Genomic DNA, 13,934 nt, shown 5'->3' on the forward strand with positions numbered 1-13,934 from the left:
TTCTAGTTACTCAAGCCTGCAAGTTTGACAGTTTTAGGAGGGCATTGAGATGTTTATTGGGGTTAGATTCTGCTATCTTGTCTATCTATAGTACAGCTTTACTGGGGATCACAGTGAGGATGAAGCGAATTTGGAAACAATTACTCACCTATAAGTGAGGGGAAGGCCACTGCGGGGAATATAGTCCTGCCAACCCACCATTACTGAGCCAGACTCCAGGATCTTTGCTATAGGAGGGGCAGGCCGGGGAAGGCGCTGGAGGTTCTGTAACGTCATCTCCACTTCTTCCAACAACTCTGTTCCAGCTGTATGTGATGCTGCAACATTCTGATGCACAAATATGAAAGCTGAACAGATATATAATGCATATAACAGTAGGTAAAGACAAAGGAAATAGCCAAACAATAGCTGCTACAAAAAACATAAATCATTTATTTGAAAGGTGTGCAGAAGCCATTACCAACTAATTTACCCTTATAGCATGTATTCAGGTCTAACCCAGTTACTATATATTGGGGATCCATGACTTTGACAGTCTTCTTTTCCTGAGCATATTTAGTTTTTCCCTGTTTATGTAGTGGTCAATCTCTGTGATAGTTTGGGATTTCAGTTGGGATAATGTATTATATTCCCTGACTGCTGACTGGCTGGTTAATCGATAACTATGCTGTTTCTTCAGTCCTCTTCGGCTGATTTGCTTGTGTTTGAATATGAACTCATGGTGAGCCCACCAATCAAAGTTTTTGACTAGAAAGAATCTCATATGACAGTCGTGGAATAAAACAGTCCCTCATTTGAATTTAGTTCACTGGAAGATGACAAGAACTTGATGTAAGCCCATAGCTTAGGTCGACATTAACAAATCAAATTGTAAAAAAAAAAAAACTAAAAAGAAAACGCATTTTTCTTGCCATGAATTAAATGACTGATTCTTGTTCATGTGATCCAGAGCCTAGGCAGCAGTATTGTGGGTATTTCACAATTTTGTTAGTTAGCCTTTACTCCTCCATAAAACACTTTTTGATATCTGTCAGACAGCCAATTACTTGAACTTATCTTCAATGTCCAGTTCGCAGTTGCTGCCTTTTCAAGCAACCATAGGGACCATCTCCATGGTGACAGGTCCTCCATTACTCACAATGTAGTCCTACTCAGAATTCCCAGTGACAGCAGAATTGCCAGTAAAATATTTATGGGCCACCTTTCCATGGTGACCGTAGACACTAAGGGGGGTTAGGGGTAGGCAGTGGGCCATTTAACCATTCTTTACTATAGTGACTCTACTAGACAGAGGCATATACAAAGTATATTGGTCTGGGATGATGTATTTCCAGTAATTATTGGATGACTACCCGAGAAACAAATAGATGGCGAATATTTCTAGTTCAACCAACTGCAACCTTTCATGTTCTGATTAATGGCAGTAATAGCTGCTTCTACTTGAAGAAAGTTTTGCCATGTATATAGAGCTAATATTTCATGACTCTTTTAATATTTCCATGAGATGCTTGGATAGCAGGGTACACACTGTTTCCGCCCCCCAAATCATTTTTTATTAAATAATATAAAACCAAAATTTTCAGTGCCACCACAGTACCTACCCAGTTAATTGCAATTTAAAGTGAATGTCCAACCAAACCTTTTTGGGAATCGGGAAGGATAATAACCCCTGTCAAATTTTAATGTTACCTGGGGGTTTTGATAGATAGATTTCCACTTACATGCACGGTCACCGTGCAATGTTTTCAGTAGACAGGAATTTAGGAAAAATTTCTAACAGCAAAACAGAGAGAAATATATACAGTACATACTGGGGTTGATTTACTAAAATTGGAGAGTGCAGAATTTTGTGTAGCTCTGCATAGAAACCAATCAGCTTCCAGTTTTTTTTTTTTTTTTTTGTCAAGGCTTAATTTAGCAAGCTGAAGTTAGAGGCTAATTGGTTATTATGCAAAGCTGCCACAGTGGTTGGCTCATTTCTCTGTTACTTTGCTTTCCCCTTCGATCAGCATGCTTCTCGTCAGCGTCAAATTCAGGTACCCACACTGCTTAGGTTTTTTAAAAAAAAAAAAAATTATTGATGTAGTAATGATTCATTTTTGTCTTTTATATCTGCCTAGAGTTCAACTCGTAACTCCACTTTCATGGAAAAAGAGCAAATGAAACAAAAAAATAATATAGCATATGCAATTGCTACACAAGATACATTGTAACTTAATGTTACCTTTCCTTTTCAATCTTTTGCTGCTGTAAATTTATGTAAAATGAAAGCAATGTGGCAGTCTTGAGGCATTCTGTACTGTTCTGGTATATATAAATTTCCCAGAAATGCCATTGCATGCTTGTGTAATTGGTTCACTGATTTTCTCAGAACTCTGCACTAAGATACAAGTGAAATATCAGGTACCCTCTCTAATAGGAGTTATATTTTTTGTGAGATACTTTCTAAAGAAGAAGTACAGCCAAACCTCATTTGGCTGTACTTCTCGTGTTGTTCATTCTGCATTCATGTGACCTATATTCAGCAGACAGCGGGCTAAGGGCCCGCTGTTTGCTGACATCACAGAGCCGGTCCAGGCTTGGCAAGGATCCTGACCAAATGGTCGGGATCTGTTCACATGCCTGGACCGGCTACTGGCTCAGCCTCTCAGTGAGCTGCTGAGAGCATGAGCCAGCCACTCCCGCCCTCCCACAGCCCAGCGAGTGTGAGAGTGGGAGCAGAGCAGAAAGCCAGTGACTGACAGTCCCAACTCTCTGCTCAGGGAGCTCTGAGAACCGAGCAATCAGCGGTGTTTGATCGCTCAGTTCACAGGGTTACAGCCAGCAGGGGACAGATGCAGTATAGGACCGTTTCTGCATCCACCTAGGTAAGTATGATTCTAAAGAAAAAAACCTAATCCCATACTTCTCTTTAAGGGTTAATTACTTTTAAAAGGATGCAGACACTGCAGCTTTCTTCATTAAAAGACTGCAAGTGCATCAGCTGATTAGAATGGATACATTCACTCCCATTCAGGACCCAGACTTCCAAGGACATCGTAGAGCATACAGCTTTTTCTTAAAGTGGAGTTCCACCCATTTTAACAAGTTTAGATGTACGTAATCCCCTTTAAATATGATTTACCAATGCAAACTATTATTTATTTATTTTTGTAAGGAAATACAGTTTTTCTTCTTTATTCATCCGGAATTCCGGGTCCTGCTGCCTATAGGCGATTACGTCACTCAGGGATTCACAAGGGCTCCTGGGATAGCGGCGCCGTGTATCCCAGCAGCCCTTGTGATTCGTCTAATGAAGAAATCTTGCGTTATTTCCAGACCAGTACCGGCACCAGCTGTTCTCAGGGATGTATTTCATTCAGTCCGCGTTCCGCCCCGCCTCCTCTCAGTGAGCGCGGACTGAAAGCATTACATCCCATAGAGCTCACTGAGAGGAGGTGGGGCGGGGCGGAGCGTGGACTGAATGCAATACAGCTGGTGCTGGTGTCTGGAAATAACACAAGATTTTGTCACTAGGCGAATTGCAAGGGCTGCTGGGATACATGATGCCGCTATCCCAGGAGCCCTTGCGAATCGCCGAGTGACGTAATCGCTGAAAAGGCAGCAGGACCCGGAAGTGCAGATGAATAAAGAAGAAAAACGGTATTTCCTTACAAAAAAATAAATAAATAGTTTACATTGGCAAAAGCATATTTGAAGGGGATTACGTACATCTCAACTTGTTAAAATGGGTGGAACTCCACTTTAAGAAGGGAAACAGATAGGAATATGCTTCATAGTTTGTCGAAAATCATTGTAGTGCAATGAATATAGATCACCCACAAGAGACTATTTTTTTTTTTCTCAACAAAAGCGGAGTTACTCTAAGTATCGCTCACTCTCAGCACAGGGTTCTGTTAAAACTCTTGCATTGTAACACCGAAGTCCTAGGTTTAAAGTGGAACTAAAGTCTCCATACTTACCTGTCTAACGGTCCAGCGGCAGTACCAGCATCTTCTTCTGAGGGCCTGTTATTTGGCCTCCTCACTCTAGCGCATGCACAGTCACCCTGGCACTCAGAGACAGTCCCGACACTGTAAGCTGCATGCGCAGTTCAGTTTACAGTGCTGGAGGGGGCGGCAGGCAGGCAGATAGGGGCATTTTATCAGCATGTCTCTTCCGTAAAAAAAAACAAAAAAACTGCCTGCTCACTTTTTATTACAATGGGACTTTAGTTCTGCTTTAAATCCCTTGCAAGTTTCAAACGTACTGGAAAATGACAGTTATGGCCAGAGAAGTAATGACTTCTCATGTGCTTGGTGATGAGATATCCTTTGGTTTGTATCCCTGCCCTTTCCACAAAGCTATACATAAGGAGTCACAGAGCACACCCAACTGTTGCAGATGGAGAAAGTTCAGAATATCTTAGTAGCTGTAACGTGTAGCAATAACTTACCTTAAGAAGAGCCTCCAAAGACGGATGCTGGCGGAGTCTCACTACACCAGGCGGATACTTGGATAGCATCTTTATGGTTCTACAAAAAAGAAAAAGTTAAAAGATAAAACTTTCACAAAACAGAATACCTGGCCATAATTTTCTGGGACCTGACAAGAGTTTTTAAGTAATTGCTTTTTTTTTTTTTATATATTTATAATGTTACTGATTGTTATTCATGCTGATTCTTTTAATTGGTGGACTTTCTGTCTTGTGCTTGATTAGGTATTACCCACAATATGCAAGTAGAAATATAAGAAAAACTTTTTTTTTTTTCATTTTGGATAGAGCAAGGGAGGGTTACAACTAGTGATCGACCGATATCAGTTTTTCGTTGCCAATACCGATATTTTGGCCATTGCATATCGGTATCGGCCGATATTGGTCGATATTTTTGTACATTTAAAAGAATATATATTTTTTATTTTTATCACTTGACAGGTACTCTTGTGGAGGGATCTGGTGGTCTAAAAGACCCCAAACCCCTCCTCTGCATTTAAAAGCATTCAAAACGCCAAGTTTGGCTGTTTTGAATGCTGTCATTTTTTTAAATCTGGCGCCAGTACCCAGAAGTGATGTCATGACATCACTTCATTGCTTATATCTTTAATTTGTACATATGTGAGTGGCATATTCAATATAATTTGTAAACTGAATTATGCTATGTGACATCATTTTACCCTCAAATGAGCAATATTTGGAATATCGGCAATATCAGCCAGTTCCGGGGCCGATACAGATATCGGCAAAAGTCAATATTGGTCCTTGATATATCGGCCTTGCTGGTAATCGGTCGATCCCTAGTTCAGATTTATTTTTGCCATCTGTTTCCTATTGCTGAGATTTTCCTTCACTTCCTGTTCTATAGCCAAATAGAAAGTGAGAGAAATTCCCTGCAAATTAAGGGAATTCTTTGGGGACCCCCAGGTCACCAGAACTAGTGTCCCCATTGGAAGATTTCCCCTCTATTACTTTTCTGGGGACAACCCAAAATTTGGGATTTTCTTTTACTTTTACTATAATGGTAAACAGGACAAATGGTGGGAATGTATCTCCTAAACAGGGGCACAGACAGCAATAAAAACTGACAGGTGTTCAATTTATCTCACCTCTATCCAAAACTAAAAAAAAAAAAAAAAGGTTTGCCTTTAGCTATACTTTAAGGCCCATACACACATCTTCGCTCTGTGACCCCTTAAGCAAATATCCATTTTTGTATTCCCTTTTTTTTTACCTTTTGGATCCAGTAAAGTGTTAGAACCTGTGTCAGGATTTTATTTTTTTGCCCTAAAGTGAGAATTAACCCCCTCAGTTTTTGTCTTCACTGGGAAAGAAATGTATCCCCTGGAGAGGCAGTAGACTTTAGAAAACCCAGTTTTGATGCCTCACACAAATTTTTTTCCAATGCAAATACCCTGTTGTTCAAACAACCAGGCGCCTAAGGTATGGTCTGTGTTGAAAACAGTGCTGGCATTTATATTCATTGAGATATCTGTTGTCTCCTGGTAGGCAGTATTTTTACCCTGTTCCTGGAAGTACTAAACACAAATACAGAATCCCCCCTACCCCAGAACCAGAATTCTACTTACATAGCTGCAAACCAGCAGGACTCCTGTTCTGCAGACTGCAAGAGGCGACAGAGCGTATCCAAAACGCGGGGGAAGCATTCACTCTTCAGGACATGCTGGTGACCAGCCTGGCTGGTGGATAGGCAAGTGAGAGCAAAACAGGCATTTCTACTCCCTCCGGCATCTCCTTCAGACATCATGGCGTCCAGTGCAGAGACCTAGACTTATCAATGGATAAACACATGCTTATCAATCAGCATACAGCTCCTGCAAGCATAAAGAGGCTTTCCTTGTACTCACTGTAAAACCATTTTATTGGATGGACACAGGAAGTCTTTAACCTTTGGGTTATACTGCTGCCTACAAAAAAAACTGCAGGCCAGCCCAGGATAACCTCTTCTACTGCCAGCATGCCTCTGCTTTGCAGTAAAGCAAAATCAAGAGCATGATCATAAACCCAGAGGAGTGGGACCAGTTTTAATTTCATCAATGAAAACATTTTCGTCATAACTTTCCTCAGCAGCATTTTTCCGGTGAAGAAAACTGAACGAAAATTACTCAACATTTTCTTCAATTGATGAAAACTGTAATAAAAATGAATTCCATTTTCGTCAATGAAGGAAAACAAATGGAGGGACGTTTACCCACGTGAACTTACGGTTTCCTCGGAGCTCCGCCTGTAAAGCCCATGAGTGCTTCCCCTCCCAGCAAGCAAGGTAGCGATCGTAGCGTGCTTAGTGATGTGGCGTGTTTAGCCTGCAGATTTTAGTCAACTAAATACGACTAAAACTAAAACAATTGTAGATAACCAAAAATTAAATGGCATTTTAGTCAAAAGATTATGACTAAATCGAAATCGACACTAACACTGAGTGGAATATGCATCCTACAATGGACTCCAAGAAAAAGATTTTGGGTACAAAGATCATTTTTTCTTTCTAGACCAGCCTTTCTCATCCTTTTAAATACAGAGGAACCTATGAACTAACCATCTGGTATCAGAAAACCCCTGCTAAAAAGGACTATTTCTATAACTCATGACACAATAGTGTGATGGTCAGTGGGAAGAATGCTCCTTACATTTGTGGTCATTGGGAAGAATTACCCCCTTACAGAAAGCTAAAAAGATCATTGGTGTCAGTGGGAACTTATCGAAGAGGCAGAAGTTGCTCATTTCTCAAGGAATTTCTAGCAACCTCTGGAAGAACCCTAGGGCTCCATGGAACCCTGGTTAGTAACCCTACTCTAGGCCATTGAGGGACAGAAAGTATTTAAACTTTGGGTCATTCAAAAGCAGTCCGATGAGGAGCGAGCAACACAGCAACAAACACTAACAGGCCCAAGAAAACAACTGAGACCTGGATACTGCCTACAGCTCAGCCGCCTGAAGGATCCTAGCATTAACTTGACAGAACTTAGAGAATGTGTCAATGGAAGACCAGGTGACAGCCTTGCAAATCTAGGAAACAGTTGCTTGATACCCAAAAAGTACTCACAGTTCTAGTAGTGTACATCTTAACAGGTAAGGGTGCAACCTGATCTTCGAGACCATAAACTTGAACGATGGTCTGTCGGAGTCATCCAAACATCGTAGAATGAGAAGCCAGAGCATCCTTCTCTGGTGAATCAGTCTTTGTCAATGCAGAAGTATCTAAAAGGTAGATTCTCACAGCCCAAACCACATCCAGACATTAGGGGGATATTTACTTTGGGTGAACTGGTACCAGACAGAGGTACAGAAGAACAATGTCCTGGCTGAGGTGAAATGCAGTAACTACCTTAGGCATGAAGGAAGTCCTGGGTCTAATCACTTTGTCCTTATGAAAAACCAGAAAGGGTTCCTTGAAGGATAATGCTGACAGTTCAGACACTTGCCTTGCAGAGGTGATGACTACAAGCAGCAAGCATTACCACGTTGTGGGTGAGAGTACACATAGGAATGTCTGCAATGAGCTCCCACAAAGTGACAGGGGAAATATATAAGAACCCCCCTGTACAAAGATCTCGATCAAGGAGTGAAAGGCCAATATGCTTTGAAACAGGATAGAATAGGCAGAAACCTGGCCCTATTTAGTTCTGAGAAAGGAATGCTGATCCATACCCAACTGCAGGAAGGATTGCATTTTGCAGAGAAGCTCCTAGAGTAGAAGTCTTGGGACTCAAACCAAGTGAATTACACATTTCATGTGCGAAGATGATGCGTTTGGCACAAAGGAATCACAGATTCCCTTTTGAAGCCTACCTGGTCAATGTATCACATCCACATGGGACAGTCTGGAACAATGAGGATCAATCACTGAAATTCCTTTCCTCCCAATCTTGCAAAGCAAATGAGAAAGAGGTCTCAGGCGAGCAAAAGTATAAATCAAGGTGTTCTGATCCCATGGAGCCACAGTACATTTTCTGCTATTACTAGAGCATGCTTGTACCTGGAGACAAACCTTTCCAGCCTGTTGTTGAACTTGGAGAACAGGAAGTCTGCATCTGGCATCCCCCACCTTTCGAACACCTCCAGGTATAGGGACCATTTTCTCACATCTAAGCACCACACACTGAGGAACTCTTCCTGCCAGTTTTCTATGTCTGGGAAGTACATGGCAGACAAAACATGGAAATTCTGCCCAGGACAATATCTTATCTACCTCTCTTGTGATGAAAAGACTTTTGTTTCCTTCCTGATAAATTAATGTATGCTACTGCAGTGAGGTTGTCTGATTGAATCCGGATCCGATGACCCTCCAGTAGAATGGTCTAAAGCAGCAGAGACACCAACATTGCCCAAAGCTCCAGGATGTGGACCATGAGACAAGACTCGCCCAGTTAACAAATACCCTGCACTAAAAGGTTGCCCAGGACTCTTCCTCAGCCAGGCAGGCACTCACCCATTGTGGTGATCTTTCACAAGACGGGAAGGAAGGACTTCCATGATTCTAGAGGCAGATTTCTGAGCCACCATGCCAAACAAATTGTCAAACAAATTGATCTGTCATAGGACCTGATTGACTTGTCTCACAATGAAAGAATGTTGCGTTTTAAAGGTCTGGAGTGAAATTGGGTGAAACTTATTTGAAACATTTTTTCCATCAGGCCTAAGTCTCTTATGCAACATAGAGAGTTGGGCAACTCCTGGACTAAAAAGCTTGAATCTAAAAACGGAGAGTCTGAAATTTTTCCTGTGGAGCGAACACTCTAACTTGAGCTGTATCTGGGGCTAGGCCCTGATACTCCAAACAATGAGTCAGTTCCAGCAATGATTTCTTAAGGTTCACGATCCATCCAAAGCGGTGCAATTTCTGGACAGTCAAAGCCATATTGTCTGATTAACCCTGTGCTGACTGTTCCCCCAACAGGAAGTTGTCTAAGTCTCCCACAATGTGGATGGCACACGAAAACAGCAGGGTTAATACTGGAGCTAACGCCCAGAGGCCTAGACAAAGAGGCTAAGGAGCAGAGTCACAAACTAGTAGTTATGGGGCACCACAGTGAAACATAATCATTGATGGGAGGAAAGCTTAGGACATGTACTGTAGGTATATATCCTAACGTCTGCAGAAACCAGATAACAGATTAGGTGGATTCAATGCTGAATTTCTGGGTTTAAATGAAAACATACAGGGATTTGAGATCCACGATGGGGTGGATGCCCTCTTTAGGTATGGGAACACTGAACAGGTTGGGGTAAAACCCTTGAAACCATTCTGCCTCAGGAACTGGGGCAAAGACATTTGAATTCAGAAGACCAAGGAGGCTTTGCAGCCTTAGTAGTTTTAAAGACCCAAAATCGGAAACAGCATCGGGAGAAACAACAGGCTGGTCCTCTAGTTTCAGAGTTGTGCACGCTACATCAATAAGACCTGAAAAGGTCTTCTTTGATTAGGGAGTATTAGGAATAGACTGCGACTCCTCAGGGGTAAGCTCATCACCGAAGGACTGGCGAGTCACTGTAAGTGGGCAGCAGGAATGGATTAAAGATTGATATTCCACATGGCTCTTTGTAAGCAGGAGCAGCAGCCAGAAGATGCTTTCTCAGTACTGTATGGGAGAAAAGAGTGCGACACTCCACCCAGTGGATGACATCAGAGCTCAACAGGCCTACTTACTAAGTAGATCTTCAGAGACAGGACAAGCTCTGAGGCAATGCCAGTGGCTTTGGACCTGGAAAGTGCTCCAGAGCTACCTTTACCAGAACTGATTCTGGAAAGCATCCCACACGTAACTGTGAAACATCCGGTCTGATTGTGTTCAGACAGAGTATTGTAAAAGCCAAGCTGAGGACGATTACACTCTATAACTGCAAATGTAGAGACATTCCATCCCGGTCTCCGTCTCAGCCTTCATCACAGTGGATGCCTTCTGAGAGGAAACCCGCTGGAATGGAGCTAGCAAAGTGACGTCAACTAGCGTGGACTGCCCTGCAGCACCCATGTACGATTTTAATTCCATATAGCTAAAATTCATTGTCTGTAACGTAAGTGCAATTTTTATTTAATAAACCAGCTTTATACGCATTAAATGCACTATGAGCATCTTCCATTATCTTTTCTAACCACATGATGTGATTAACGAGATTAAGGAGCATCATAAACCTGAATATATTCCCTGGAGCTGGCTGACTACTTGTCTTCAGAGGCTCTTCCACTCACACGCATATGATCTCTTGGTGGGATCATTTGATTTGGTAAGTGCTCAATTTTCACATATAGCGCACAGCATTGACACTTTCCATTGTGGATTATTTCAGCTGCACTACAAACAGTTTAATGTATTTGCATGTGGGAAATTTGGATATTTTCAATAAACACAATGAATTGTGGAGCACTGGACTATTTATGAACTTTTTGCACCATTTTTTTTTTTGTCATTTTTGTGAACAGATCGTGGCTACTTACTCACAAAAAAATTATTTTTGATATAATTCACTTGTTACACCGTTCTCGGCAACAAGAGTTTCACTTATCTAGGGACACTTTGCCATTTGGACATTCACTATTGTTTGATTTTGCTTATTGCACATTGTTTATTGCATCTGTTACTTAATCACTTTTAGGATAATATCTCAGCGCATCTTATTTATTTTAAAATGTAGAGACATAGTCTAGCAGTGATGCAGAGAAGAACCTTGATTAAAAAAAATAAAATAAATTGTAGAATAAAGTACTCATAAAAAATAAGTTAGTCTTTTTACACAGCAGAGCTGAAGAAAAGACATCCATCTTAGGACACTAGCAAAAAATAAGGCATGCTGGTAGTAGGAGGGGTTACCCTGAGCTGCACACAGTTTTTTTTGCCAGTGTCCAATCCTCCTGTAGGTGGCAGTATAACCTGAAGGTTAAAGATATCAGGTGTTTCTCAATAGATGAGAAAGAATTACAGAATGCAGCTATGGATTCTTCTTTTTAAAAAAGGGACTCTTGCCATATTATTGAGTCCTTTTTCTATTTGTATTTTTTTAAGTAAAGCATTTTTGCTTGCAGTGCCATATTTCTATTATCATATGTAATATACAGATACATTAGTAAAAGGTGCTCCCACTAGTGGCTAGGGTATCTGACGGTGGAATTAGCATCGACGCTGAATAACAGCTGTGAAAAACTCAACCACAAGACAAACCATTGATTAATGCTTAGGTGCCTGGCTGCCATGCCAATTCTGGGCCTTCAAACAGACTTCACTGACTGCCACCTTATTTTGATTCAAAAAGTACAGAAGAAGGAGGATCAGCATGACAGCAGAAAACTAGACTAGCGTTTTCAGACAGAGGTTAGCAGAGACAGGATATGTAGTCCCTTTCCACAATTTTACTCTGGAGATCTCTCCAGAAAATTTTCTTCTAATTGACAAATAGGAAGCCTTCCTCCAGTCAGTCTGCTCACCATCCTATCAGCTTCCGGCAGACTCAGCACGCGCCTCCTCCCAGTGTCAGAGTCACAGAGACGTCCTAGAGTAAATGCTGCATTCAGTCCACAGCCTGTGAAAGAATGGAAACATCACATACATTGGAGATAAAAGATGAAAGGTTACTTGTCATTAGAGAAACATGTAGGCTGCAAGTGCAGTATGTTTCCACCCCGATCAATAAAAGTCAAAGGACCTGGATGGGAAATTCTGAGCCAAACAGCAGCTGCATCAATCAGGTGCACTCTGTTCAGGAATTCTGATAGCCGTGGGTGCTGGCTGTCAGAATACAATAGTCACCACTACAGATTTATTCATCTACATCACATGTGTCAAACACAAGGCTTGCGGGCCAAATCCGGCCCTATAGGCAATTACACGTGGCCTTTACACCTCTCCTGCAGCTGCGGCACCCCTTCATCTCCTCCCCCACCTTGTCTCAGCAATCAGCAGCAGAGTGGAGAACAGAACTTCTCCACCAGATTCTGCACCTTTCTGTGCAGCCAAGAAGAGGGTCCTCTCTGCCCCGTCTCGGCAGAAAGGAGGACAGAACTCCTAAAGATCCTGCACCTCTCTGCGCAGCCACAGCACACCCTCGTCTCCTCAACTCCTGATCTCAACATTCAGCAGACTCATGCAGCTGACTCCTGCCCTCCTCAGTTCCTCCTCTAGACCCTGAACTTTCTGCTTTCCAGCTTCTTCCAGGCAGCAGGTAAGTGGGTGTACTGCAATATAGGAGGTTTGGCCACTCTTGACTTCTGATGGTGGGGAATGGGTTCTTGACATCTGATGTAAGGGGGGTGGGATGGGGGGTGGGAGTGGTAACAATAAAAAAAGCACTTGTGGGTTTAACTAATATTTTTTGTATAATTCTCCTTTAAAGGGGCGTGACAGGGTGTGTGTCCTGTGCCTACATACTTTTGCTATTAAAGTGGAGTTCCGGCCTATTTTGCAACTTTAGGGATTCCTGGAGTGCTCGCTATGCTGATCAACAATTGGGCATTTTCAATTTTTTTCGGGGGTCCCTTACCTTATTTTCAGGGCTTTTTTGATTGTACTTCCTCCTTCTCCCCCCTCTGTGGCCGCAGCCACCGACATCACTTCCGTCTTTGCATTGCATCCTGGGAGCGGTTTGTCATCACTCCCAGGAGGCTGGAATCAGGAAGAACTCCCAGAACACTCCCTGGAATCAGGAAGAAGGACACAGCAGATTACACTGTGGTTTCAGATGCCCACATCCAAGATGGCCGCGCCCAGACAGCGTTTTTAAAAGTAAGATTTTTACTAAAATCCAATACTGTACACCTTGTAAGTATGAGAATAGCGGTTCTGTAAAGGGCGATGGATTAGTATTATTGGGGTATTTTTAGTTAAAAAAGGTATTTGAGGCCGGAACTCCGCTTTAAGTGTCCCTCGTTCCTATCTCAAAAAGTTGGGAGGTATGATCTACGTGTTTTAGCCTAGATGGGGGAACCAAGTGAAATCTCAGACACACGTGTAAGGTCAGTTCATACAGTGGGTACGGAAAGTATTCAGACCCCCTTAAATTTTTCACTCTTTGTTATATTGCAGCCATTTGCTAAAATCATTTAGGTTCATTCTTCTTCCTCATGAATGTACACATAGCACCCCATACTGACAGAAAAACACAGAATTGTTGACATTGTTGCAGATTTATTAAAAAAGAAAAACTGAAATATCACATGGTCCTAAGTATTCAGACCCTTTGCTCAGTATTTAGTAGAAGCCCCCTTTTGATCTAATACAGCCAGGGGTCTTTTGGGAAAGATGCAACAAGTCTTTCACACCTGGATTTGGGGATCCTCTGCCATTCCTCCTTGCAGATCCTCTCCAGTTCTGTCAGGTTGGATGGTAAACGTTGGTGGACAGCCATTTTTAGGTCTCTCCAGAGATGCTCAATTGGGTTTAAGTCAGGGCTCTGGCTGGGCCATTCAAGAACAGTCACGGAGTTGTTGTGAAGCCACTCCTTCGTTATT

At 42.1% G+C, this 13,934-nt stretch overlaps 1 protein-coding gene across 1 annotated transcript in view; it reads right to left on the reverse strand.

The window, feature by feature from the left end:
• LOC309559970 (uncharacterized protein) overlaps positions 1-13,934 on the reverse strand; it is a 72,986-nt gene that overhangs the window by 24,238 nt on the left and 34,814 nt on the right. Inside the window, exons 5-8 of the mRNA XM_082263448.1 lie at positions 11,916-12,010; positions 6,064-6,260; positions 4,436-4,514; positions 149-327 (exon numbers count right to left, since the gene is read on the reverse strand). Coding sequence (XP_082119574.1) covers positions 149-327; positions 4,436-4,514; positions 6,064-6,260; positions 11,916-12,010 — 550 coding nt within the window. The remainder of the gene's footprint in view (positions 1-148; positions 328-4,435; positions 4,515-6,063; positions 6,261-11,915; positions 12,011-13,934) is intronic.

The sequence above is a fragment of the Pelophylax lessonae genome (genome assembly GCF_965119305.1).
Source record: "Pelophylax lessonae genome assembly, chromosome: 7".
In the NCBI taxonomy this organism is placed as follows: Eukaryota; Metazoa; Chordata; class Amphibia; order Anura; family Ranidae; genus Pelophylax; species Pelophylax lessonae.